General features: G+C 50.9%; 8 protein-coding genes across 8 annotated transcripts; 5 read left to right on the forward strand and 3 right to left on the reverse strand.

Annotated features, from left to right (window-relative positions):
• Positions 1–3,645: 3,645 nt before the first annotated feature.
• On the reverse strand, positions 3,646–5,357 carry CTAM01_11557 (uncharacterized protein; the record flags this gene model as incomplete). The annotated part of the gene is made up of 4 exons (XM_060527568.1): positions 3,646–4,281; positions 4,334–4,728; positions 4,800–5,016; positions 5,088–5,357. 4 exons carry the CDS (start codon positions 5,355–5,357, stop codon positions 3,646–3,648), a joined length of 1,518 nt encoding a protein of 505 aa, XP_060377736.1.
• A 2,476-nt stretch (positions 5,358–7,833) lies between these two features.
• On the forward strand, positions 7,834–9,391 carry CTAM01_11558 (uncharacterized protein; the record flags this gene model as incomplete). The annotated part of the gene is made up of 6 exons (XM_060527569.1): positions 7,834–8,034; positions 8,106–8,233; positions 8,270–8,384; positions 8,445–8,586; positions 8,645–8,853; positions 8,942–9,391. The coding sequence occupies 6 exons, from the start codon at positions 7,834–7,836 to the stop codon at positions 9,389–9,391; spliced, it is 1,245 nt and encodes a 414-aa protein (XP_060377737.1).
• Positions 9,392–11,622: 2,231 nt separating this feature from the next.
• On the forward strand, positions 11,623–12,431 carry CTAM01_11559 (cupin; the record flags this gene model as incomplete). The annotated part of the gene is made up of 4 exons (XM_060527570.1): positions 11,623–11,816; positions 11,869–11,971; positions 12,073–12,239; positions 12,314–12,431. 4 exons carry the CDS (start codon positions 11,623–11,625, stop codon positions 12,429–12,431), a joined length of 582 nt encoding a protein of 193 aa, XP_060377738.1.
• A 190-nt stretch (positions 12,432–12,621) lies between these two features.
• On the reverse strand, positions 12,622–12,981 carry CTAM01_11560 (uncharacterized protein; the record flags this gene model as incomplete). Its single annotated transcript, XM_060527571.1, has 1 exon — positions 12,622–12,981. One exon carries the CDS (start codon positions 12,979–12,981, stop codon positions 12,622–12,624), a length of 360 nt encoding a protein of 119 aa, XP_060377739.1.
• Positions 12,982–15,714: 2,733 nt separating this feature from the next.
• Positions 15,715–16,777, forward strand: CTAM01_11561 (glycosyl hydrolase; the record flags this gene model as incomplete). Its single annotated transcript, XM_060527572.1, has 5 exons — positions 15,715–15,837; positions 15,914–16,112; positions 16,176–16,231; positions 16,335–16,353; positions 16,419–16,777. The coding sequence occupies 5 exons, from the start codon at positions 15,715–15,717 to the stop codon at positions 16,775–16,777; spliced, it is 756 nt and encodes a 251-aa protein (XP_060377740.1).
• A 444-nt stretch (positions 16,778–17,221) lies between these two features.
• Positions 17,222–18,075, reverse strand: CTAM01_11562 (LysM domain-containing protein; the record flags this gene model as incomplete). The annotated part of the gene is made up of 2 exons (XM_060527573.1): positions 17,222–17,514; positions 17,571–18,075. The coding sequence occupies 2 exons, from the start codon at positions 18,073–18,075 to the stop codon at positions 17,222–17,224; spliced, it is 798 nt and encodes a 265-aa protein (XP_060377741.1).
• A 949-nt stretch (positions 18,076–19,024) lies between these two features.
• On the forward strand, positions 19,025–19,861 carry CTAM01_11563 (uncharacterized protein; the record flags this gene model as incomplete). The annotated part of the gene is made up of 1 exon (XM_060527574.1): positions 19,025–19,861. The coding sequence occupies one exon, from the start codon at positions 19,025–19,027 to the stop codon at positions 19,859–19,861; it is 837 nt and encodes a 278-aa protein (XP_060377742.1).
• A 1,180-nt stretch (positions 19,862–21,041) lies between these two features.
• CTAM01_11564 (glycosylhydrolase family 18-6) lies at positions 21,042–25,424 on the forward strand (the record flags this gene model as incomplete). Its single annotated transcript, XM_060527575.1, has 1 exon — positions 21,042–25,424. One exon carries the CDS (start codon positions 21,042–21,044, stop codon positions 25,422–25,424), a length of 4,383 nt encoding a protein of 1,460 aa, XP_060377743.1.
• Positions 25,425–26,970: the final 1,546 nt, after the last annotated feature.

The raw sequence follows: 26,970 nt of genomic DNA on the forward strand, positions 1-26,970 counted from the left end.
ACTTGCGGACCTCGATGGCAGGCAGTCAGCAGTACAGTCATCTTTCTCTCATGGCAAGCTTGAAAAAGCATCTCAATTCAAGTGCTGGGTGGGCACTACACTGTTTTATTAAAACTGTATTCTTGTAATTGTGACTCAGAAAGAATTAACTTTCTTCGATAACAAGGTACTCAGAGAGGGGTGGTGGTGGTGTGTGTTGACAATTGGCACATTGGCTAGCGGCGGGTTCATCTGAGTAGCGTAGCCGATGGCATAGACTCAACTCTAATCAGATATCATTGCTTTTCATTCTGCTTGGAGGGGCGTGTGCAGTCATGTCTTTTGGTATTGAGGCTGTCTTGGTATATCGACACTCAAGAGGGTTGATCTAGGATGCGTTCAGGGGATGAGGGTCCCGGTTCCGAGGAATGGAATTTGAGTTGCTGGATCCCTGAAGGCGACTCAACACCGGCGCTTGTCTCATCTGTCCTGCGTTCCCGATCGGAAAGAGAACAGGGGACTCTCAGAAGGGGTGGTCGGTTCCACGTGCTCGGGACCAGACTATGAGTCGCGGGATTTCCTAAGCCTGACATTTATGTGTAGGAACGAGGCTCCAAGAGAGGAGAGGAAAGGGTGGTGTAGGTGAAGACGCACTGTGACAGGGGTCGAGGAGAGACGGACTGAGACTTGTGGCGTACGCCGGCCGGTACGGGTTTTACGCGGCGACGGGCAGCCGGCCTCCACTAGGCCCAGAACATGGGAGTGGGTAAAAGACAATTGGGATGACTGAGGAACGAACGGAACTACGGAACGTCGTTCATTGAGGAATGGAAAATGGGTAAAATCGCGCGGTGCGGGAGCCAACAGGAAGAGCGATTTGCCGCAACAGGGTGCCCGTTGGTGGCTTGTCTGCCTCCTCCATAGAGGATGGGCTGGACTCGGCGTTCCCAGAATCCTCACGACCTCTTATCAGCAGCCATCATCCGCGGCGTTTTGAGGGGTCGAGACATGAACCGGCGGGAATGTATCGGATGGAGCACTTGCGGGCCTTAGCCGTTGCTCGTGGGCTATCGTTTTGACTTGTTTCTATTGTCTTCCACGAAGGCTATGCGTGGTTTTCTTTGTTTTTCGGAGGGGGGCTATTCCCACGCGTTCCTCTTGTGGCAACAATGCCGCGGCAATGCCACGGCCGTTCATTGAAACACACAAAAGGCGTTCCTGGGGAAGCGTTGGAAGCCAACTTGTGAGAAGCGGTGGTGTCTTGAGTCTTGCGGTATTCGATATTCACTTGGGTTGCTGGCAATGATGCTTGCCATTGCCCTGGATTTCTTCATCGCCGACTGCAGTAGGATAGGCGATCACCATGCAGCTTGGTTCTGCCTCTGGTGGAGTCCTATCCTCATCTGTAATAAAACCCATCAATATACGGGATTTATCTCGCATGTGGACTGGCCGACGGGCGTATCAGCTGCATTCCAGATTCTTGCTATATGCATGTCTCTGCCACTAATGCAGCTTAACGATTCGGGACATGCACAATTACCCTCGGTGGTTGAATATGCCCCCCTGGTCTCTCGCCCAGAGACGAGGCTTCGGATTTTTTACGCTAGGGAAAGCTGGAAGATGGGATCCGGGGAATGCAGGTTGGTCCTCATTGGGTAACTGAAAGGCCCAATCGAGGATAACCTCGTTCTTGTCTATAACTTTCGGTCTCGGACTTTTGCGACAGCTGGGTTTTGATGGGTGGTTAGTTGGTTCGGCAATCCACCCGTCAAAGAAGGGGTACTCGGGGTTCATGCTGCTATTGGCAGCCCAGGCCCAATGACTTTTGACGTGAAGCGAGAGAGAGAGGAAAGGCCTGCAGAGTGGAGAGATTGACGGACAAAGTGGATGAGGCAACATGTCTCTCAGTATTTGCGTTTTGTGCATTAGTGCCTCGGAGCTGAAAGATGCAGCTACTGCAGGATTCACAGGGGTTGATGCAATCGAGATCTACATGACGAGAAGGAGATCGCCTGCATAATGAATGGCGACATTGAATTCTTATGGGAGGTTGAATATCATTCGGTGTCAGGTAGATATCGCCATTCTGATGTCTTTCGTAACTTGAACTTCTCACCGAGGTATGACGGCAGGGTCGAAGGTCTGCCATCAGGAGTCACGCCACACATCCTACCTTGTTCTCATTGGAAACTGTGGCTTTTTGCCGAAATGTGATTCTCGAGATTTCTTGGGTCTGAGTAGCTTGTCACACAAGGCCATGGCGACGTCAAGATGATTCTAACAAGAGTTTAGAGGCGAGCTCCTGGACGATATCGTTCCCCAGAAGGCTGTCATCTAGACATCGTAGTCATCATTGATGATTGTAAGACGAGGGACGATTTCATGGTTGCAGCCACAGGTATCAATGCCCGCTAATGCGTGTCCTTGACACTGTGCTTCCAATATCATTGAACACAATACGAAGATTTGGGGCGGGAATGAAGACGGTCATTCTAGCCTCCCACCAGGTTCATACTGATGCCCGGCTTCTCATCGAAGTAATCACAAGGTCTCTATTTCATTGAGAATCTTTGATAGTGTCTGTGTATTTCTGTCGGCAATTACTGGTGCCCTTTTTGCTGATGAGGCTGGTATGCCTAGGCGACTCTGCTGGTCTCAATGTCGGTCATACTCACCTCATCTATATCTGGGCGACCTTCAGCGTATTCTGTCTCAGCCATCAAACTTTGCAAAGGTACCTAAGTAAAGAACAGAACCCCTCGATCTTTAACAACTTTGAAGCCTGCTCCCTGAAACCTGGAAGTTTGAAAAAGCTCGTCCAAGTACATCGGCGGACTTTGTATTGATCAACGCACCATACAGGTGTAGACCATAGAACGTGATTCTAGAATTATAAAACCTGTGACTTTGCTAGCTTTCGAGCCATATTAAGTTGATTCGGTTGTCATTTTCATTGGTGTGAAAACGACCTCGCCGTGAAGCCCTTCAGAATGTCTCGTGTTGGTTGTCCAGAGCAAAATCAGCAATATGGTGACAAATGCCACGCGAAATATCAACGAGAAACGATACAGACGCAGCAAGCGAATAAAACCACTTCAGCCGGACTTCAAGACTTTTCCAAGTGTTCGAGGTGCGGCCGGCTAAAAGCTCTCGCTACACATCTAGAATACCACGTTCCACAGAACTTCTATCTGAGCAAGATATCAGCTGTCAGACCAATTCTAAAAGTGAGTAACTTTGAATGTACAGAACATGAGCAAGGCGAACAAAAAGACAAAAACTGTAAGTTCTAATCAGAGTAAACTATGGTCAAGACCTTGAATGAGATAAGAACAGACTTCCGTGGCGCAATGAGCTGCAACTTCATTGACAGCACTAAACGCGTTACATTTCAGAGCAAATCAAACGACTGACTAGAATTCGGCAATATAACTCAACAGTGGTCACTACTGTAACCCTCACTAATTCGTGTAACTTATACGAGTTGAAGAATACAAAAAGCGCACACGTTCGACATTGCAGAAGTATTTGACATTGCTCGTGCCTGCTCAACAACTTGACATCGACGACGTGGTATGTTCGGGCCAAAGTAGAATCGATTTAAGTACTTTATGAGTTGGTCAAATTGCCTCTAGATACAAAGCCAAAACCTTCCAACTCCTTCTATGCAATGGGGCCGTAGAAGCTGAACTTGCCGTTCGGGTCATACTTGGTCTTCAGAGACTTAAGGCGATCCTGTCTCCATTGTTCGCTACCATACCACTCTTTAGGACCCTCATCACCAAAGGCGTAGTTCAGGTAGACGTGCTGCTCAGTGCGGCCACTTCCTTCATGGATGATGTCACGGAGCTGGTTGCCGAGCGTGGCGGCCTTCTGGTCAAGCTCAGTGCCGTTGGGGGAGTAGGTGATGAGAGGCGCGAAGAGAAGATTATCGCTACGATAGGCGAATGCAGTTGAGTCGCTCGCAATGGCCTTGACACCTTCGTTGGAGTAACCCTCGAACATGAAGAGAGAGTTGTTGAAGGGTGAGTTGCCGCTGATAGAAGAAGCAAAGAGATCGTAAGCCTTACGTTGAGCCTCGATGTTGTATGACTCGACATAAATCGGGAAGCGAGGGTTGTTCAAGCCAGCCTTCTGGCACGGGATGGAGTCAAGAGCAATGCCAGTCCACGTGGCTAGGTCAAGGTAGGTTCCCGAGGCTGGAGTGGCAGAGATGGGGCCGATATCCCGGAAAGGCTGAGTGTAAATGGAGTCGACGGTGGTGACGCCCTCCTGGATGACCCAGAAAAGAATGATGGGCTTGGGTGAGATTAGTAGTGCTCATGGACAACAACAAGATAGTCGAACTCACATTCACTGGGTCCGCATCTGGGTTTCTGAGCCAGTAGGACCAGTTGATGACTTCTGCGGCCTGTGTACCATTCTTAAGGAGGTGCTCATTGGCAGCTTGATAGACTTCCTCAACCTTCTCGCCGCTGAAGATAAAAGTCTCCACCGCCCAGTCGCTATGTTCGATGTCATAGACCTTGACGTTAAGAGAGGTCACGATACCAAAGTTGTGACCCGCGCCCTTGACAGCCCACCAAAGGTCCGAGGTCTCATTGATGGTCTGCAAGGTGCCATCGGCCAGCACAATGTTCATAGAAACAAACTGATCGGCGACCAGGCCATGGTGGCCCTGAAGCCATCCATGGCCTCCTCCGAGAGCAGGTCCGAGCGTGCTGACGCACTCGCAAGTTCCCGTTACTGTAGCCCATGGTTAACGATACATTTTGACAAGGTATAAGTGATGGAGATAAAGCTAGAATGGAACTTACCAGTCTGCTTGCCGGCCTTCCATAGCGTGTCGGTGACGAGCTTGGACCCGGTACCACCACCAATCTTGGCGGTATTCCCGTCTGCAGCAACCTCGACACCGCTCAGCTGGGACAAGTAGATTTCGATACCGCTGTCCATCTTGCCCAGAGTGGTGATAGCGCCATGCACGCCATTGTATGCAAGGAAGGGCATGCTCTTCTCGTTGGCGAATTTGACCTGTACGCAGGGTAGTGAGAACCTGCTTCGCGCCTGGGTACACTCGGACGAAAGTAGAGTCAGTCACTTACAGTCTCTGCAACATCGTTCTCAGTTCCAGGAATCACTACGAGGTTGGGCTTAGGTGCATCAAGGTTCGACCACCGGATAGATGCGTTGGTATATTCGGCAGTGCCCGGTTGGTAGATCTTTGCAGTAGCCGAGAGCCTATCACCGAGCTCAGCCGTATCTCTCGCGCAGATGCCCCCGAGCAGTTGACGAGCGACAGGAACGTTCAGGCATGCTGAGGTGATTGCCCATGCAGCAACGGCTGTAAGGACTTCCATCTTGAATCGATGCATCTCGGCAGGGGGGAAAAGGGCAGAAGGGGGAGCCGGATTGGCAGTAGATAAACTCTCGATAAACCCAAGGATGCAACTGGTGACACAGAATCTGGCCCAAGTGTAACCTAGATGTCAAGAGAGTTCGAAACGAATGTGGTGGTAGTGAATGGACAGACCCCTCGTGGTTGAGTGCGCCTGGTTCCAAACAGTCAATCCGTCGACAAGCAGCAGCGCTTCGACCATTATTTATCGTACATGGGAGGTGTGATGGCTTCTGTAAGCCAAGTTTACCGGGCGCAACGCTGCTTGCATTCTTAATTTCGAGCCCTTGCTTGGGTGCCCCTGACATGCATGCGCCCCTGCTTTTTCTACAACGGAGTCGCCAACCAAGTTGATCAAAAGTGGTGAAAGCTCCTCGCAATCCTCGTCAATATCTGTCGCTTTAGTCCGCGTATCCCGGGGAACACAACGACGAATTGTCTAGACTTATGCGCTTTCTCGATGCTGGAATTTACCGCATGTACTCTCTGAGAGACCTCTTTCTTTCCACGCAGGTGAGCGAGATGCCTCGATATAGCCCCCCCATCTGAATCCACGTGTCTCTGCCAGTGTTCATTTGTAAGTGAGTTACATTCATTTACCAAACTCCCAATCAGCATGAATACCGCAGCGGAGCCACATCCTCCAAGGTTACTTCGAAGAGGGAAATCGTCCCATGGAGTCCAAGCGTAGCGAATAGTTCCGACCAGTGTTTGTAAATCCTGCGGCCCGTACCATGGGACACCTGTGCAGCGACGAGTCCGACGGCTGCCAACTTCTTAGTGCCAAGTCAAGTCAAGTCAGAGACAAAACTCCGAATACTACCCACCTGTTGCACCTCTTTGCACTCCGGCGATGAGATATATTTCACTCTCCACAATCCTCCACCATTATTCTGCCTTCGATGCGGCAACAAGACGTTAGAGACTCGGCTGTGCGGCACTTGGGACGGCGCAGCCACAAAATCCCTCGTGCCCACGACTTTTGGGGGGTATCTTCTGTAGTGGAGTACCTTTTCTCGGCGCTGCTCAAGAATTCATGATGCATTTACACCAGGATCAGGAAGTAAGCCGAGGCAGCTATGGCCCAGGAAGGTTGATTGAACGTCAGGCTGGAGAGTCTTCCCGAGTCTGCGCCTCACCGTGCCCCTTTGCTACAGAAAATCTGGAAGGCGTCTATCTTTCGGGCCGCTTTGACCTGTCAACCATTCCCTCGGACCCATGTGAAGTCTCCCGTTTCCTTCTCTTCCTTCTAGACGTGTTCTCGGGCATGACCGTCTGATATGAGAAGTCTGATTAAAGAATACAGCTGCTCGTGTCCGGGGCTGGGCCCTTTCAACTGCAGCCCCATTTGTAAATCATGGGCCGTGTAGGTATGGTGTTCGCAACTCGCCCCCGCCCCCTCATCGCATCACCCGAGGTATCCTTCTTACCTTATCGTAAAGAAAAGTATTGGCAGTGGGGGCGCTCTACACCGGGGGAAGCACCCGTGTTCCGCTTGGGCCCCCTACAGGGCTCAAGGGAGCTGTCCACTTCCGAGTCAGGGGGCAGCCATGGATTCGATTCCACCATCATGATCTAGGACCTTGGCAAGTGGGGGATAGCTCCGCGAAGTGAACGCTGAATAGTCCACCGAACGGTAGAGCGGAGGCAAATTCGGCCCAAGACAAGGCTGCGAAGCTGTGTTTGTTTTATCACCTCCAATCTGAGCTGATGCCAGGAGGCCTGCGGATCGAAGTTCGCGGAGGAAGCGGATGAGGGCCCAATTCTTAAAGTAAAGGTATCCTTGCCTTTGATCCCACCACTTCTTCCATCTAGAAACCCTGCAAAGGGCCAGGACCACGGAGACAACTTGCACCGCCAAGGGAGAGATGAAGGAGACCATCGGAAGCCGGATGATGAGCGAGCGTAACATATTCCTGAGCCATCACCGTTGCGGTAGTACCGAGTACTGCTCACCAGATGCGGGATTCGTCCGACGAACATGTTTACAGATCCTTGAAACCTTAGAAACCGCACTATGGCTTGTATTGGTGCATCCCATACATGAAGTTTGGTTTGCACTGTCACAGCTCGGAGATGGAATTATGCAGCAGGAACGGCTGCATGGGTTCCCTGCAAACTCATTCAAAGTCGCCTTGCGGATAGTAGGGTAAACGTCTCCTCCGCCATGGGTTGCATCAGTTGGGACTCTGCACTCCAACTTGGTGCGTTTAAGCCCGTTGCCATGTTTCCAATGATGGATGTTCCGGTTCTGTTGTACTAGTGATGGATCGCAGACCCTGATTCAAACATCTAGACTTCCTCCTTGATTCAGTTCTGCTCCTCCTGGGCTCCAAGGATTTAATACTTGTACGAATGACACTCCGCACTTGATTTTGCTCTCTTGGTCGGTCGTTTCCTCAGTCATTGGACTTATCTCGACTCCACTTAGTCGACTGCGACAGAATCTGCCAATGTCGACCACCGATCTCACGGACCCGGCTGCACAGGCTGCCGCTGCAGCTGCTGCCGAGGCAGGACGACAGTTCACGATCGAGGCCTGGACACTTTACGGCATCGGAGTGATCGTTACGGCCTTGAGGACGTACGCCAGAGCAAAGGCCGTTGGGATCCGGAATTTTCGGGCTGATGACTATCTGGTGTGGGGAGCAGTTGTATGTTTTCTTGTCGATGATGCTACGACACTAAGCAAAGTTTGTTGCTGATCTTCGTCTCCTTTATGCAGCTTTTTTACACAGTCCAATCAACCCTAGCCTACTCCGTTGGCAACATAGCTCATGGGCTCGCCAACAATGGTATGACAGACGAAGAGCGAGCAGCACTATCTACTAGTGATCCGGAATATCAACTGAGGTAAGTGACATTAATCCAATGTCTGATGTCATAAAGTGAATTGGTGAATAGAGTCATCGGCTCGAAGATTCAGATTGCTGGGTGGACCACTTATTCCGCACTCATCTGGCTGCTGAAGCTTGCGATGCTGGTCTTCTATCTTCGACTTACGGTACTTTCCCTCTCATCCAGCCCTATCACATCATATTTACCGACTGACACATGCCCTTAGGAAGGTCTAGGTCGTCGATATCGTATGCGCATCTGGATTGGCTTCGGTCTGGTGATCGGGACATTTGTCGCCTCTCTTGGAGCAGTGTTCTTGTCGTGCATTCCATTCAGCAAGTATTGGCAAATCAGCCCGGACCCTGGTAGTAAGTTTATGAACCCCAAAGCCAAATGTGTGATGCATCCTCACCATTTCTTTTTTAGATTCCTGTCAAGCTGCCGTATCGTTACCGATCATCTGGACCTCCTTCGCCGCGAACGTCTCGACCGATATATATCTCATCCTGATTCCTATTCCTCTTTTATGGGAATCAACATTGAGGCTCGTCAAAAAGATTGCGTCGACCATCGTGCTTGGTGCAGGCATCTTCGTCCTGGTCTGTGCCACGCTGAAGAGCATATTCGTCCTCGTGGTAGGTTTCATCGATCAAAAAAGCCTCTCGTTATAGGCCTTGTTTGTTCACTAAGGCCTCATTTGTTCACAAACTAAAACTGAACTAGGATCCCGTCAATGGTGCCCAACTTGCCGGCGCATGGGGTACTCGCGAAACCTTCGTCGCGGTCGTCACCACGAACCTTCCTATGATCTTTCCTCTCATTAGAACATATCTCAAGCCTCTTTGGCCCAATGTCTTACGATCATCCAAAAACACGAAAAAGGCATACAAGACACCGAGCGGCTTCCAAACTATCGGGGGCGGCCACGGGGATTCATCGCGCCGGACTGGTCCTCCAAGCGCAAACCCTGTTGCCTCCAACGTCACTTTCACCGAAAGCGAGGAACGCATAATGAGCGACGTTAAGTTGCAAAACCTTAAAGGCTCTTCCACGCCTACATCAGGCAAACCGTCAAACGGTATTGTGGTGTCGAACGAAGTGGAGATCATTACTGAGGACAGAACTAGCCAATTTGGTGAGCAGCGCCCTCAACGAGCACATGAAGCTTGGTAGTCTCGGGATTATTTTTCTTGATTTTTCACGTTCGATTGGTTATAACTTATGTCTGGTTACTTGCTCTATACCAATTTCTATCTTCAATTCATCAATTCTCTATACGTTTGCAGGCGTTGAGCGTTGCCTTATACCGCGAGTAGCATGTCTGACTTTTCCATGCAGTTGAACGCCATACCAAAAGTTGGCTCGACTGTTAAATGACAGAAAGAGCGTGTTCATTGGTCATTAGAGTGGAGGAAATAGCTTCATTCTTTGTGAAAAGTAGCATAAAAGTCTCCGAGGTTCCTTAGACTGACTCGGCTCGCACGATTTGAAACTCTCCTTGGTCGCAACAACCACCACGAAGGTTTCTGCGGACTCGGGGGATTTCTGCCCATGACGGAAGCTTGAGTAAAAGTCTCTTAAGTCTGAGAGGGACTAATACATAAATGACACCCATGTTCGTGCAATCTTTGCTGCTTTGCGAAATCTGTCTGCGCAGAGAAAGTGACAATAGGAATTATCTAGGAAGGCAATTTCAAGACATCCCAATTCATATCTGCCCCATGTTTCGGGTTTGAATTGCGCGCCTATGTGTCTGCAGTAGCAGTATTTGCTTGATACGAGGCCTAGAAGTGACACCTTAAGGTTAAGCCGCATATTTTCAGAACACAAAGAATCAATACATTGCTAACTTAATCAACGTTCACTCAATATTGCGGATGGTGTCTCCTTGGGAGAGGATAGGGAAGCTCTTCAAAGCAAACTCAGGCGCAGCTGAGGCGTAGTCGCAGCGAACCTTCTCCACATCTCCACACAATCCATCAACCTTTTAGTCGAAACAGCCACTGTCTTGCCGGTGCCTGAATGCTACGTTCTGAGGCTTCAAAAACAACTCAACCAGTCGGGCTGGAACAGGCTATTTGGGGCCCACCTGTTATTGCTTGCCTACAGTTGTGGTTCCCAGCGGTGGGTAAGGTGACCAACCGGCCTAAGAGGCCTCCCACTTCCCGGGCCCTCTTTCATCGGTTCTCAGGGTGTACAAGTATCAAGTCAACCCGAGTAGATCTCACGATGAGACGATGAGCAACCAAGGGAAATTAGTAAGTGTTCCTGCCTCGGTTTCTAAGAATACCTCTGGCTTGTGTTCATATAATCTCAAGTCTTTGCCAAGATACTTTTGAGAAGCAATGCGTGAAGTCCATAAGAACCGGTAGAAATGAAGGAGACTTTTACTATCATGTAGACATTATGATCCTCCAATAGTCTAGCCGTGGATTCAGGCTTATTTCAGACTATTAGTTTGGCTTGGGATACGTGGGTACAACAAAGGGTTGCAAGAGTGTGGGAAGGAACATAAAAGTGAGATTCACGTTGAGAGGCCGGTACCACTAAGAGAATAAGAAATCACTTATTTCAGCAGAGCATATTGCTGTTTGCTACATGCATGAGCTTGGGTTTACCTAATTAGTACTCCATTGCGAATCTTTCACGTTGGTGCAATGATTTGGCCAAGATTGCCCTGATTCCTGGTCAACCCCAGCAAACCAGCGGAGCCGAAGAACGCTGCCATCTCTACCTAGCTGAGTGCGCTGTGGTCTACCAATCTCGAGGTCGAAGCAGTCGGATATTTACACAAAGAGTAAGTTCTGTTCGGTTGTGAGAATCCAGCATTTCTTAAGAATATTTCCGGCGGTAAAACCTCGCCTTGTGGACTGAGCGAAGTGCGACTACACTGATTGTCGTGTAGAATGAATCCGCTGAAGGAGAATAATTAACTTGGCGCTGGCGGTTTTGTTCTAGCATGTCTATTTGCCTAAGCTGCTTCACATGGTCCTACCTTACTAATCATAAACGAAGATGGGGCAACTCTCGGGGCCGGAAGCGAATGTCAGCATGACTGCAGTTTTGAGAGATGGTGACAAGCCCGTACGTAGTAAGCTCGAGTAAATCTTTAGGGTGATCCTCCGGCCCCACATTACCGGCGCCGTGACTAATGCCCTTATTTCCTCGGCGCCGAAATGATGCATGTCACTCAAGGACCTCAAGCCCGATGTTTGAAGCCCACTAAGTCGGCTTGACTACATAAGGCCTGATCTCACAGATGGTATTTTGTCAAAGCCAGATAGGATTGAAGCTTCAACATCACTTGACATTCTGAACTCGCCAAGTCGCTGATATAAGCATTCCGCTTCTGAAATACCAACACACCACAGGCATCAAACTCTCTGCTACCTAGCGAAACAAATATGGTCGATTCATTCCCTCACCAGCGCATAGTGATTTCTAATCTCGATATCGGCTCAGACAATGGCAACGGCAAGACTGAACCTGGAGTGGAGGTAGTTACAGATAACTTGGTGACAGAGAATATGTTCGACGGCCTGCTACAGAGAACCAAGATTGGGACTATCTCGGCTGTCCCTGCCAGCAATGAAGGGCTGTGAGTAAATTCGGCTGCAAGACCGTAACGAATAGAGATTGACTTCGTCAAGTGGCCTGCCGGTCTTTGCTGACGTCCCTGGAAGTGGGATAGTCTTGCCAGGCGGAGTGAACGTGTACTTCTTGGATTTGGCTCCTGGATACACCACCCCGATGGTAAGTTGATTTCCTTCTCCTAAGATATTCTAGCAAACAATCCAAAATCATTGACGTGTCTTGCCCTGAATTCACCCCAAAGGCTGACTCAATCATTTCAGCATCGAACCCCATCAGTCGACTACGTTGCTGTCACCCAGGGAACGCCTGTTCTTATCACACCAAAGGCTGCTTTCAGCGCCAACAATGATCAGGCTGACTACGAAGAAACTGTTGAAAGCCTGCTTCGGCCGGGAGATGTTGCCGTTCAACGGGGGGCAATGCACTCGTATGCTTCATGTCTCTTTGATAAATAACATGTCATTCTTGAACACCAGAGCTAACCCGTATGGTCTGTAATAGCTGGGCAAATAGAACTAACGAGTGGGTTCGCATGATCGGCATGGTAGTCGACGCAAAGCCCTCCGAAGCTACGGTAGATGGAAAGCGATTGGAGCTTGGCGAGAGATGGCTTCAGTAAGCATCGGCTCGCAAATCAGAAGTGTTTGATAGCAACACTGGCGGAGCGTCTTGGAGTTGTCTGGTGTAGACTAAGTTGTTCATCTGGAAAAGGCTACGGGGAGAGCTATTATGAAAGCAACTGCAGACAGAGACACGCGTCTAAGAAATTATCGGCTTAGGTAAATGACCACACAGTGTATTTGGTCAGTCTAGTCTTTGATATTCACTCCCGGCCGTGGGGTGTATACGAAACAGTTCCTGTCGTAGAAGAGTACACCCGTGCCATCCTCTTTGTCCACGCCGTCTTCTACAGGGACATCGAATAGCTTGCATTCTTTAGCGGCCGACTGATACGAGAAAGACTGGCATCGAGGTGGGCGGCGTCCATCGGTGCATAGCTCCCAGCATTCGTATGCGTTATCAAAGTTTGACCCGAGACCATAGTTCCCATATGCAGGCTTGATGCTGCCCCCAACATTGCAGGTCTCATTGACTGGAGCCTGCGGTGGCCAAGTAGCGAGAGCATTGGCACCAAGTACCAACACTGCAAGATATTGCAGAGTTGTCATTTTGAAAATGGTAGAGTCGAGGATTGAAGTAAAGCCGGTTGATCGATTCGCCAACCAACTCGGTCAACTGATTATGGCAGGAAAGGTTGAAAGCCTGCCAGCGTGCATGACACAACTTATTCGTATTTATAGGTCAAGAAACAAAGGCTACCCCGCCCAGGTAAGCAACTAAAGTAAGTCTCTTTCTGTCGAATGCATGATGCAGCTGACACAGGATGTAATGTTCCAATTGGTGTTGTCGACATGCAGCCAAGCCTCAGCTCGTATAACCCCTCGATGCTAGTCTTTTGGAGGTTGACTTGTGCTACAGCAGCTGGGCGGAATGGAGGCTTCAAAGTCAGGCTTGATTCGCTGCCATCAAAACGAACGCAGCGACATAATAACAAATTGCGCATGTCTGATCATTCCAGAATGATCATCCGGCCTCGCATTTCCTGAACTGGCCGCAGGGACGGTCATCACTTATTGACTCTAGATGAAAAATTGCGAATGGGGCAGGAAGCATAAAACGACCTTAGATCCCCACAAAGGTAAAGCACCGTACACGGTACCTGCTCAAAATCAATCTTTGAATAGAAATAAGTTGGCATAATGTTGTGGTATCATCTGGATATCTCAAGGTAGTTGACAATCGAATGGTACCAAATTGCCACAAGATTTAAGTCTAGACCTGCGTGGTGGACAAACTGTAACATGCGAAGACCGAAGCAGAAGCTGAAGCCGATACCAGCGGCTACACTCACGAAAGTATAGGTTGCGAGTGGAATTACACGACAAATTTGCCGTCCTGTCGAGTACGGATGGCGTCAGTACAGACGTATCCCGGGTTCCTCTACCCCTGTTCCCAACATCACTTTCTTCATTCGAAGATGTGAGTGGAATGGGATGGGATCGGCACGTAGTTCACTGCTATTCCAAGTATATACGCGTATCTGCTCGTGTACCGATGCCATCCAGCACTCGACAGGATAGCTATGTCGAGGAAGAATGAAGAGCCGGGGGTATCGGAACTGAAAAGCTTCGAAATTTGATAGCTTCGTACCGTACTTGACTACTTGGCAGACATGATTCAGGTATTGAAAACGACGACCTTGTCACGTGGCCACGAAGAACATATTTGATGAAACGTTTCCGCCCACAAATGGTGGAACAGCTCGGAGGTTAATTGATTTCATCAGCGAGCCCGCCGCTTGCCGCTAACAGTGAAATGTTAAAGCTTCAGCACCCAACATCAAGCCTCCTGTTGGCTCATGTACGTGAACACAAGATGTTGCCAGCCGCGCTGAGTTTGGAACCGTAGTTTTGACTACACGTTCATCAAGAGCAGCATGGAATATTTTCCGCTGTACTGATGATAAAGCTGTTCACGTGCTTAACAACCCTTTACGGACGTCGCCGCGTGTAAACAGGGATGAGCCTAGATGAGGCAGGTCGGGAGCTCTAGAGTATTGCCAAATAGGGCTCTTACGCCGTCAAATGGGGCAACAAGCCTTGGGAATTGCCGTCACAAGACCGGCATTCATTGATTGCCGCGGGGCCTTCAATCGGTAATCGGAACGCATCGTCAGCGCCAAGATGAACTGCACTCGGATGAACCACGTCCACTTCTCTCTTATCCACGTACATTCACCTTCCCCATTGGACAGTTTAGCGCCGCATTGCGTGATTAGGAAAAAGTCTTTACCTCCCCCTTTGGCTTTTGGCAGATCCTTGATTCAATCATACTTCTCACTAACTTGTTTGTACCAAGGATTTGGGTGGTGGTTCCTGTCGGCGGAATGTTCTTTAGCGGAAACTCGGCGGAGTTTCAGCGGAGATACGATCGAGCTCATTCTAGATTCTCGTCTCTCGAAAATTCCGCACCCTTTCATTGCTGTCGATACCTATTTCATCACGCAGCTCCTGCGAAACTTACCGTCGAGAACTTGGCAAGCTGCGAGAAGTTTCGTGTAGATAGCCCGCGCTGAGAGTAATGTGGGCTATCCGGGCAACGTCCGATGCCGTTGTCGGAAGGGAATCTGGCCATGACAATATGCCAGATGGAGCCCCAATACCTAGACCCTTCTGTCATCCACCGTAAACTCATGACAGGCCACCATGACGGATTTGAGTCTATCCACACACACTCGCATCTCCCCCTGTTGAATCATTCCGTCGCCACATCTGATACGTTCTTCATGCCCTAGGACGAGACAGGTTTTGAGGCCGAAAACCAAGGAGCATGATGCTTGGTCTACGATTACAAGACTCAGAGTTGACTCCTCTAGTGCCATCATCCTAGCAGTGTCTACGCGTAAAGCGGAAGGTAGTGCTGACAATAGAATCGCTCAAATTTTCGAAAAGGTAGAAGCAAGTACCTCGAGGTAGTCGCAAATGTACAGCTGTTCGCTTGTAGACCTACAATTACAGAGAAGTACAACAAGTTCAGCCCTATTGGGACTTAAGCATACTTGTATCCGACGAAAGCCATAAATTTCATACCCTATTGTGGAAATGCGCGTACGCTGTGCAACTATGGAGACTCAACATGATGTTCTTTCCTCGGTTTCGCTTTGACGTGGAAAATCACGAAAATCGTAGATGGTTTGGAGAATCCTGACCAGGTTTTAACAGACTCATAAATATCTACAAGTAGTATCATGCAGGTCTAAACCCAATCTCACGCTAACATCGATCTTAATCCCCCCCATAATTACCAGAAAAGACATTCGCCGTATCTCTCAAACTACAATCATGTTTACAACTCTTCTTGCGGCCGTGGCTATTGCTGCCAGTCATGTTGCACACGCTTCTACCTCTGCAACTCCTAGCCTCCTCCTTTTCTCCAAGACGGCTGGCTATCGTCATGCAAGGCATGTATCGCGCTCCCTATTTATTGTTTTCTCTGTCTAATTAGGGCATTTGAGCTATTAGCATCCCTCATGGTATCCAGCTCGTGAGCTCCATTGCCAATGAGAAGGGTTGGTCAGTCGCGGCGACAGAAGACTCTGCCATCTTCACCAACGGGAGCCTGTCCGCCTACAGCACTCTGGTCTTCATCTCCACGACCGGCAACTACCTGTCAACTAATGAGTCGGATGCTCTCAACGATTTCCTGCTTAACGGTGGCTCTTGGCTAGGCATTCACGCCGGTAAGTTCAAGTTGATGGATGTATTCACAGCGCTAAAGACATGTCTGACGTTTTCAAATATAGCCGGTGATTTTGGAGACGATATGCCTAACTGGTTCACCAAGCTTGTTGGTGCACAGGTAAGACGCAGTGTCGGGTTTCCCACCTTTCCTAGCTTTATTGACCTCGCCAAAGTTCCGATCCCACCCTTGTGAGACAGACGACATTTGTGACGACGCGCAGAAAGAGCGATATCCTCCTAGTGAGTTAACAATAAGCTCGATTGTCAATTAAACATAAGAAACTTCTAACGTTTTCCCTCTCTAGATGGCAACATTCGCTCAGACATCGTCACAATTCTCGACTTTGACCATCCCTCGACCTCTGGTCTTCCAGAGAGCCACAACCGGACGGACGAGTGGTATGCATACAAGACTAATCCTGCCGATGATTCTGCATACAAAGTTCTCGCAAAGGTGGAAGAGACATACATCGACGAGATCACGCTATCTCCAGAGCTTCAGCACATGCCTCCCATGCACTCTATTTCGTGGTACTCTATGTACGAGGGCGTGGCTAGGGCGTTCTACACTGGTATGGGACACACTAATGAGTCTTATTCTGAGGAGTACTTCGTCAAGCATGTCACTGGAGGGTTAGAGTGGGTCACCGGCACTTCAGATTAAAGAGTGGGCACAGCAAGACGGGATCGACTGGTCCCCATCAAGGAACGACTCAGTCTTGGTTTTTGCGGATTAATTTCCTGTAGTACAAGAATGGTCCGTCATCGAACTCTTGATAAGGGGTACGTGGCCGATGACGTACCCCAAGTTCAAACTCTTAACAGTCTGATGAAGAATAAGTAATTCATCCACATGCTGGATTTGTAGTGATTGTGCATTTTTTTCTTGTTTTCCTGTTGGAAAGATCATTAGACGAATAAGAATACTAGCATTAAGAAAAGACCAAACTTATTTACAGGAAACGATGAGATGTTTAGAACTTGAATGCTTGGGGAATTGAAAATTAGTTGACACAATGTCACACCATGCTAGACTGACACCAACATGATGAAAGTCAACTTTACGTCCGACGTGTATCTGGGCCAACATAAACCAGAGACATCAAATTTACACGCCAGTGCAGACATAATAACCCAGCCACAGATTGCTGCAACTCGAGTCAACTTGTGTGTTGTACGAAAGGAGTTGCTCAAACGTGATGCCCGCGCTGCTGTAAATAGACCAACAGCTGTCGCCAGACTTGACTTGGTAGAATGTCTTGCAGTTGGAGACGATGCCAGGCATCTGGGGTGTCGGGCCGGTGGAAGGAGGAGTCGTCGGCTGAGTGGTGCCTTGAGTGGTGGTGGCCGCGCCAGGCACGTGGACACAGACGTAGTAGTCGAGCCAGAGGTTGGTACAATCTGTTGGGCGACATGTTAGAGCATTGAAACCGAGCAGTCAAAATGATTATACGTACCAGCGTTGATCTCGGTGTTCCAGCTCTTGAACTGAGCAGTGCTGATGCCGTACTTGGATGAGATGGCGTCACAGGAGTCACCGGAAGAGACCTTGTAGAAGCCATCACAGTTGGCTGCGAGGCCGGGCATAGTTGGGGAGTTACTAGGGGCCGCAGCGGTGGTAGTGGTAGAGGAGGATGTGGTAGTAGTTGAGGTCTTGGAAGTGATTGACGTGATGGGGGTAGTGCTCTGGGATGTCGTAGTCGTCGGCTCCGGGTCATTAGTGACAGTACCGATCACGCAGTACGACTTGCTGGTGTCTAGTGCAGGACAGGTGATTCCGGGGTTCAACTTCTGGAGATCGTCGACAGAGAGCCCCCAGCTGCTCGCAAAAGTTGTGCAAGTGTCACTTTTACTAGGGGCCGTGGAGAAGGCGCAGTCGACAGCGCGGCGCGAGAGAACTGACCCAGCAGAAACTAATCCAGGGAGAACTCCCGCAGCGGCGATGAAATGAGTGATCTGCATCTTGAGGAGATAATTGGCAGAGAGGAAATACCCTAAAGAAAGACAAGAGAAGTATGATGTTGATGATGGTAATCATGCGACACTTGAACGCGGCCTGGAAGCCCGAGTCTTATACTCGCCTCCGACAGATTGTTTCCTCTTTCCAAACAGGAACTCAAATTTCGCTAGGTGTAATCCTTCAAGGCAGAAAGAAAAGACTTCTCATCGACTCGACCTTGACAACATCCCACTTCCGGTCATAGGAACCAATTCGACTTCGGAAAGCACAATGCAGGAACTATCATCATGATCCGACTTACAGCGGCAAACGCTCTTCCCCGTTCAATAATATCTAAACCCGAAATCCGCTCGATGAATTCTTGAGTGTAACTCTACACGGCCCAGCCGGTGGCGCAGAAAGAGAGAACGGTTCAGAGTTGCCGAGACATGTCAAGTCTCTCAGGTACCACCTTGGCGCCAAGCGCGGCGTGCGTGATCATTGCTTAATACTGCTTCCGCTTATTGGCAAGGCTGCCGAGAAGGATTCGATACATGTATTATGTAGGCACCCGCGGCAAGGATGATCGGACCAACTAGCCTATCAACTCTGTTGGTTGCTGTCACATTGTAGAAGCAACTGTTTGCGCCAAGCCGGCCAATCGGCACCAACGTGAACTCTCGTGCTTTAATTCAACTCTTTTTTCCCGTCACACAGTCAAGAGACGGATCACACACTGAACAAGCAGGCTGAAATGGGTAGGATGGTGGGAAATAGCCCGGGATAGTGGGGGTGGCTAGGCGCTTTCTTTGCCCATCCATCTGTATAAAATTCCATGTTTCTTACTTTTCCGTGCCTCTTTTTCCCCATCGCAACGAAATTATTGCCTGCCTATCTTGCCCCATCGAAACCGAGGCATCGAGCATCGCCTACTGCTACCCATCAAGCTTCCGGATCTGGTAGAGCGTCAGCATGTACACAACATTATGGACGACTAGTTGGCGGCTCCTTCTAGCCTGTGTCTGGACCATCCTCGGAGCAACCACCGTCGCAGCAAGCGATCAGTCGGGCGTCGTGGAAGTTGACCTGGTATTCCCCCGCAATGAGACATACGCGCCGACGCCGCTTTTACCCATTGTCTTCGGTTTCCAAAACTCGCACTTGGCGCCGGGGCTCGCTCTTAAGATCGGTTTCTCGATATGGAACTACAATAACAAGAGCGATTCGGTCAAGACCACGGAGTACGACGTGAGATTTGCCAACTTCTCCAGCAGCGACCCATACTATGAGTACCGCGGCTTCGCCATGTTCAACGTTGAGGGGACCTGGCAGATCAGATACACCGTGTCATGGTTCAGCTGCACGGAGGATTCATTCAAGTACCCATACGAACTTCCCAGCAATAACACGTCCAACGCCGTGATTTTCACAACCAAGACTGCCGGGCAAAGTGTGGATCTCATGGCCGCCACAAACGGACAGGATTGCTCATCTGACGCGGGTGTCGCCATCAGCGTGACTGATACGCTCAACTCTACCGGAATCTCAAAGTGGCCAGGCGGCGATACGTGTGCTGTGGTGGCTTCATCAACGGCCACGCCGAACCCTTGCAAGATCAAGATGAGCGAGGCCGACGCGTCGAGTATCTCTGCTGCTGTCACTGCTCGGGCGTGCGAGGCACAGAATCCACCAATTGAATGCCCTTCAGGCAACGGTGGTGACGAAAATGCTGCGGATCATGGGTTGGCTGTTGGAGGGGTGGTGTGTTTGGCTGCCGCATTGGGTGCCATCCTCCACGTTTTGATGTGAGAATGGGCTGAATTGTGGTTGTATTTCGCACCGAGATGACTCAATATGAAAGTTTCTACGATAACTGTGAAAAATAAAGCCTCATTGAGGGTCTGCTAAGGTATCCGAGATCAGGCTGAACAAGAATGCCCTGCGTCGTCCTGCTGTGCCTCCTGCATGGTGTTCGCAGGTGACCATGCTTAAAGGATTTAACTTAGATGAAAACAGGCAACATGAGAATATCATTGGGCTGATGTAATATCAGTGTAGCAATATGGGTATGCACAGCGGGAGCGGATGAGATTCAGAACTTTTGCACCTCCGGATGCAGGGGAACATGACTGAAAAATGATGTGAAAGGGGGGAGGGAGGCGGGCTTGGCGAACTTCGGAGAGTGGCGGTCCATCCCGCTCCGTCGCTTCCGCCAGCCCGCTCATTTAGCTTAACTCTAAGCATGTTGTTTCTCCGGGGTTGGGCGACTCCACCTTGATCCTTCGGAAGTGTTCTTTCTGGAAACTCAGCTGTTGGTCATGCTTGTTGAAGGGGGGCAGATGCGTGAAGGATCACTTGCCGTAATGTGCGTCCAACTGCCAAGGCTCTACGATCGAGTTGCCAAGCGTAGAGCCTTGCGGGTTATGCCTAATAACGTAGAGAACTTCGGTAAACACGGCATACGGAAGGTGATTTTGAGGCAAAGGTCGTGAGGCAGCTCTTTTCGCCCCCGAAAAGTGCAAGGATATCGCAACCTCCAGACAGTTGGAATGGAGGTTTTGTGTTGCGTTGAAGTGGAATTCTTGCTGCCTTCTGGCCGTTCATGGATTCAATAGTGCTTACTCGCAATTTGGAACTTGTTATCGATCGATATCATGAGGTTATGGGGGCGGGTTGGGATCAAAGTGGAATCCGAACGGGATTCAGAACTCTGTGCTTGATCGGATGCGAGGAAGATTCATTGTCGTGGTTTGAGTGTTGGCTTGGGGGATAGACTTTTGTCTATCTCAACCGAGTGAATGATATAAAGCTGCTGCGCTGTCAACAACTACAGTTATCAAAACGAGTCAACTGAATACGCTCCTTCCAATCTTTTGTCTCTTATCTATCTTGCATTTTGACTCTTATTCGTCCCCCCCATCTCAACCAACTTCCTAATTTCTTTACCCCCTGACTCATATTGTACGAGGCGTTAGCCTCTAGAGCCAATATGCACTTGCCATGGCTCACCGCGGGCTTTATGGCTGTTGGCTTCTTGACTGAAGGAGCCTCAGCGAGGTCGCGGACCGGGCTGAGACTTCCCTCCAGCCCTACCTACAGCAGCTTCGAAACTTGCCCAGAGCGTTGCAGTGTCTCTGGTCCTAATATTGGGAACTGGTCGGTCTATCCCGACTTCAAGCACATGCAGAAATGTAAGCAGACCATGTTCTACCGCTTCTCTCTCTTCGACCCCGTTGACGACAAGGCGGCTAATCATCGCATCCATGCCTGTTCGTCATATGGTCCTGATTTCTCCAAGCTGCCTGTATCGACCGCTCGCATTCCATCAACAAAGTCAGTCGACGTCGACTTTAAAATTGGATGGTGGCAAGAGGGTTTTGGCCAAGCCACCGCCGGCCTTCGCTCTCTGATCAAACAGATGCGCAACTATGTTGATCATGGGCATGGCGAGACTGACGGACCCTTCATCATGTTTGGTCAGTCTGGGCAAGCCACAGTCGGACTCTACATTGGCCAAGGTCTGCTGAACCAAGGCATTGGCGAATCGGCCCTCAAGAATCTCCACGATACCTTGCCTACTCTCAACGTCTCAACACCAAGCCTGGCCATGCAACTTTGCGAGCCAGGCTACGACAGCACTCACATCTTTGGATTGATGCTCTTGAGTAATGGTTCCTTCGGCCCGATTCAGGACGCCTTGAAGACGTGGGATAATGCTACTTGCCTTTCCTTCGAGGATTCCATCAGCGTTGGTGGCCAAGTCAAATTTACCACGCCTCTTCTGCCCTCGAATGGCACGATTCCCACGAACGGCACCACCAATTCGACAATAGCCAAGCGTGTTCACGGCACTGCCCACAGCCGACTCCATGCCCGCGCAGAATGCAGAACTGTGCAGGTCGAATCCGGCGACAGCTGCGCGGCGCTGGCCACAAAGTGTGGCATCACGGCCGCTGAGTTCACCAAGATCAACTCGGCATCATATTTCTGTGCTACTCTGAGACCGAAGCAGCACGTCTGCTGCTCCACCGGCGACATGCCTGACTTCAGCCCGGACAAGAACTCGGACGGCTCATGCTACTCGTACCAGGTGAAGGCGAACGATAACTGCGACGATCTTGCTGCCGAGTACAGTCTCACGAGACAGAAGCTTGAGGACTTTAATAAGAAGACTTGGGGCTGGAATGGCTGCCAGCTACTCTTCACGGATACCATCATGTGTCTCAGTGATGGGACGCCGCCGTTCCCCGCTGAGATTGCTAACGCAAACTGTGGTCCTCAGAAACCTGGTACGACGCCGCCGACTGATGGTTCGGATATTGCTAAGCTCAATCCCTGCCCTTTGAACGCCTGCTGTAACATCTGGGGCCAGTGCGGTATCACCAAGGACTTCTGCATCGACACCAACACGGGAGCCCCTGGAACTGCTGAGCCGGGCACCTATGGCTGCATTTCCAACTGCGGTACCGACGTGGTCAAAGGCGATGGCACAGGCAGTATCAGGATCGGTTACTTTGAAGGCTATGGCCTGGGACGTGAGTGTCTCTACCAGGATGCTATGCAGATCGACTCGTCAGCGTACACACACATCCACTTTGCCTTTGGCACCTTGACAGCCGACTTTGAGGTAGAGGTTGGCGACATACTGTCCTCGTACCAGTTCACACAATTCAAGCGCATCAATGGACCCAAGAAGATCTTGTCCTTTGGTGGCTGGGACTTTTCGACCTTCCCTGACACTTACTGGATCTTCCGTGAGGCCGTAACGCCGGCCAACCGCCTCAAAGTTGCAACGAACATTGCCAACTACATCAAGAAACACAACCTCGACGGCGTCGATATCGACTGGGAATACCCCGGTGCGCCTGATCTTCCCGGCATCCCGCCCGCCAGCGAAGACGATGGCCCCAACTACCTGGCCTTCCTCGTGCTGCTGAAGAACCTCTTACCTGGTAAGACCGTCTCCATCGCGGCGCCCTCGTCGTACTGGTACCTGAAGCAGTACCCCATCAACGCCATCGGCAAGGTCATTGACTATATCGTCTACATGACGTATGATCTTCACGGCCAATGGGATGCCAACAACGCAAACTCGCAGGAAGGGTGCGACACGGGCAACTGCCTACGCAGCCAGGTAAACTTGACGGAGACCAAGCAATCTCTAGCCATGATCACCAAAGCCGGCGTGCCGGGCAAGAAGGTTGTCGTCGGCGTTACCAGCTACGGACGATCCTTCAAAATGGCGGACCCGAGCTGTTGGGGCCCGGACTGCCTATACACCGGCGACCGGCTCAACTCGGAGGCGGCCAAGGGCGTCTGCACGGGAACAGCGGGCTACATCGCCGACGCCGAGATTGCCGAGATCATGAGCGACAGGCGCCGCGCCGGCCGTGTGGTGACGAGCTTTCTCGATGCCAGCAGCAACAGCGACGTGCTCGTCTACGACGACGGCGAGTACGTCGCTTACATGAGCGCCAGCACCAAGAAGACACGCGCGGCGCTCTACACTGCCTGGGGCATGGGCGGCACCACGGACTGGGCGACAGACTTGCAGAAATACCACGACGTGCCCGCACCCGCGAAGGACTGGGCGCAGTTCAAGCAGCTCGCCATCAGCGGGCAGGATCCCAAGTCGGACTACACCCGTAACGGCAATTGGACCGATTACGACTGCACGAACATTTACGCAATGGACCAGCTTCACCGGGATGTCGAGGAGCTCTGGCAGGGTCTCAACGCGGACGCGGCATGGGAGGACGTTGTGAGGATCTGGAAAGAGACGGATCAACCCTATAATGACACCAGTTTCCTCGCTTCTGTGCATGCAACACTCATGATTGAGGCCGGCGCGGACGACTGCGGCGGCGTCCTGGGTAGTGACTGCAGTACAGACGGATGCTCCAAGAGTATGGACGGACAGTACTCGGGCCCAGCGGCGCAGCTGATTTGGAACTCGATCATCACGATCCGGAAAATCCACGCCACATACTATGACGCTCTATATAAGGCCTCTGTAGGCCTCGTTGCCGCGCTCAAGGACATGGAGAACACTTTTGCGCCGATTCCTCCTGAGGAGGACAATACCTGGCTCCTCCTCATCATCGATCTCGTCACTCTGGGAACACTCTCTGCCGCAGGACCCTTCTTCAACACGTTTCTCAAGTCTCTGCCGAAGTTTGCCAAGTCTCTAGACAACCTCAAGGACACCAGCATGACTCTGATTGGCCAAAGCACAACCATTGCCAAAGACCTGCTGCCAGACGCGGACGGATCAGACTGGACACCTAAAGATCAGGACAAGTTCTCCAACTACATGGGCCAAGTCATTGACGGCTGGGCTGCAGTTACGTCCCTCGCCCTCACCAAAATCTTTGACGGCTCTTCCGAGTCGGTCAGCCTCATTGGCAAGGCCATTGCCAATGGTAACCTGTATCCCAAATCGGTCAACGGGACTGTGGACGCCACTACGCTGTTGTCGAACATTCAAAAGTCCTATTTCGCCTATGCCATCCCCGCACTCTGGCATGCCTCGAGCGCGTGGGCGTTCGTCATTGACTCGGGCTACGGCTGCGACGCATCGAACCCGCTGGATGACTACCTCTCGGACGAGACCATGAAGGCTACGGGCGCGTGCTACAATGGGAAGCTGTACTACCTCGCCAGCCCGGACGGCGACGCCTACGAATGCTCCGAGGGCGGGTGCGTGGACCAGAAGTTTTCGGCGCCCAAGGGTGTCGGCAAACTGGGCGACAGCTTTGGCGACGTCACGAAGGAGGACCTGATCAAGGGCGCGGTGCGTACCTATCTGGCTAATGGCGGCAAAAACGGTGGCGGCTTCGCCAACGTAGATGACGAGGGCGTGCAGGACGACCTGCTGGACGTGGACGTCACGACGCCGGGCTTCATCCGCATCCCCGTCTGCAGCGCCGAGCGCGCGTTCCAGAGATGGGAGTCAGCGACGAGGGACGAGACAAAGGGCTCCACCGAGAACTACCCGTGCGACGTGCCGCCGGGCAAGGACTACTGCGGCTTGTCGTCGTTTGAGGACCAGACGAGCGGTGCGTCGCCGAGCGCGAGCGATTGTCGGCAAATTATCAAGAACATTGAGGGCGACGGGGGTACCGACTGGACGACTCAGGTCGTGGGGAAGAACCAGCGCGAGATTGCCAAATTTGGCGGGTGTTCTTTTGGTGTTGAGGCGACCAAGGTTGATGGCAACGTCGAGTTCTACGTCGGTGGGCAGGATGTGATTGATATCATAAACACTGCTATTGAGAAATTTGAGAATAGTGACGGAAAGGTGGGAGCCAAGGGAGACATGGACTGTAACGGGAACAGTCACCAACAGGCGGTGAAATGGGGCATTTACTAAGCTTACCAGGACTTGGATCTAGGGGTTGAACTGGTGCCATACCTTGGCAACTGTTTTCTTTGTAATTCACATTCTCCTGTACGTATTTAGCATTACCTTGGGTCTTTGACTATCGAGTCATATGTATTCTATCTTCGTTCCTGCGTTGAAATCCCGCAATCAGCTTGACCGCGTCTTGAACTCTCGGTGAGCGATCATAGATGGGGTTCTTCTCTCAGGCGGAGAATGGCTTGGCTGGAATGTTACCCAGCTGTGCCAGCACGAACACCTTGGACAACGCTACAGACAAGCAAGACATGGAGCGTGCGTATGAACTCGCTACAGAGTACTAGGTAGGTGGCCATAGTGACTCTAGTAAGAAGCACCACATGTCATGATTCTACGCTCTTCCATCTTTGAGGATGGGTAATCGAGAGTTGTCAGGACTGAGTGAATAATGTCCAAAGTGTTGTTCCTGGTTGGGTGAGACACGGGCATCCTTGCTGCTGCTGCAGAGCGTTGTGCCACGCCGTTGGGCCATACGCTCAGGCACCGATACAGATCGATCGAGCGACTTTGATCATATGCTCGAGGTAAGCCATCAGTGGCTACACTCACTCGTGAGTTCTCGTAAGCTCTCGTGATGTGGTCATCGAGTTATAGATTCACTTCAGATTCGTTCTGAAAGTCTGGCTGTCTTGTTTTCAAGACACGTCGGCGGGCTTGTTCTTCTCAATGGGGAGATTCCTGTGCAGGGCCCCTAAACTAATCCTATTAATAGGCACATTAACCCCTCATTCAGCTGATAGTAAGGCGGCTGCACCCGCACCCCCAACACTGTTAGCACAGCGTAACATGGACGCTCCTGGGCCGAGTTAGGCTTCATGACACCCTCCTTCTCAAGCAGCTGTTGCAGAAGACGACGAGCTGAACTTGATTCTCATTCCAAGAACGATGTTGTCCCATTGAGCAACGTCAGAGGGGGGGGAGAGAGAGAGATAACGAAAGAAGATGACTGATTGATCAGCAACCCCGGCACGCCGGTGAAATGATCCGTGCCGAAATGGCGGTGACAACGACGGGTCCTGTACATCATGTACTTCTAGGGAGGGGGGCACTCTGGGACAACTCACGTCTGGTTGGAATGGCGGCGGGGTGGAGACGAGAACCCTCACCGCGGCCATTGACATCGCGGCCGACGCATGGCGGTGGAGGTTGGGCATCATACACCGCGCATGATCCATAGTAGCGACGTGGCGGAAAAAGTAGAGAGAGGCAGCAGCCAGCCAGAATCTCTTCATTCTGTTTGGTCTGCTGCTCTCTCTGGTGCAAGCGTGGCCGCAGGTTTTCCACGAGACCGCTCTTCACGACCCTCGCCTCGCCTCTTCTCACTCACCTCTCACCTCTACTCAGACAAGCAGAGTCTGTTCTGTCCCTACCCGAGGTGATCCCTCCCCCTTGTTGCATCTCGCCCTGCCTCATCTCAATCGTTCCGAGATCCCAAGCCCAAAGGAGTCCAGTCAGCCCCGGGTTTCTTGCTGCTCTATTGTGGTTCTCGAGGTTGGGT

Source organism: Colletotrichum tamarilloi, assembly GCF_030869305.1.
Source record: "Colletotrichum tamarilloi strain Tom-12 chromosome Unknown Scaffold_64.1, whole genome shotgun sequence".
In the NCBI taxonomy this organism is placed as follows: domain Eukaryota; kingdom Fungi; phylum Ascomycota; class Sordariomycetes; order Glomerellales; family Glomerellaceae; genus Colletotrichum; species Colletotrichum tamarilloi.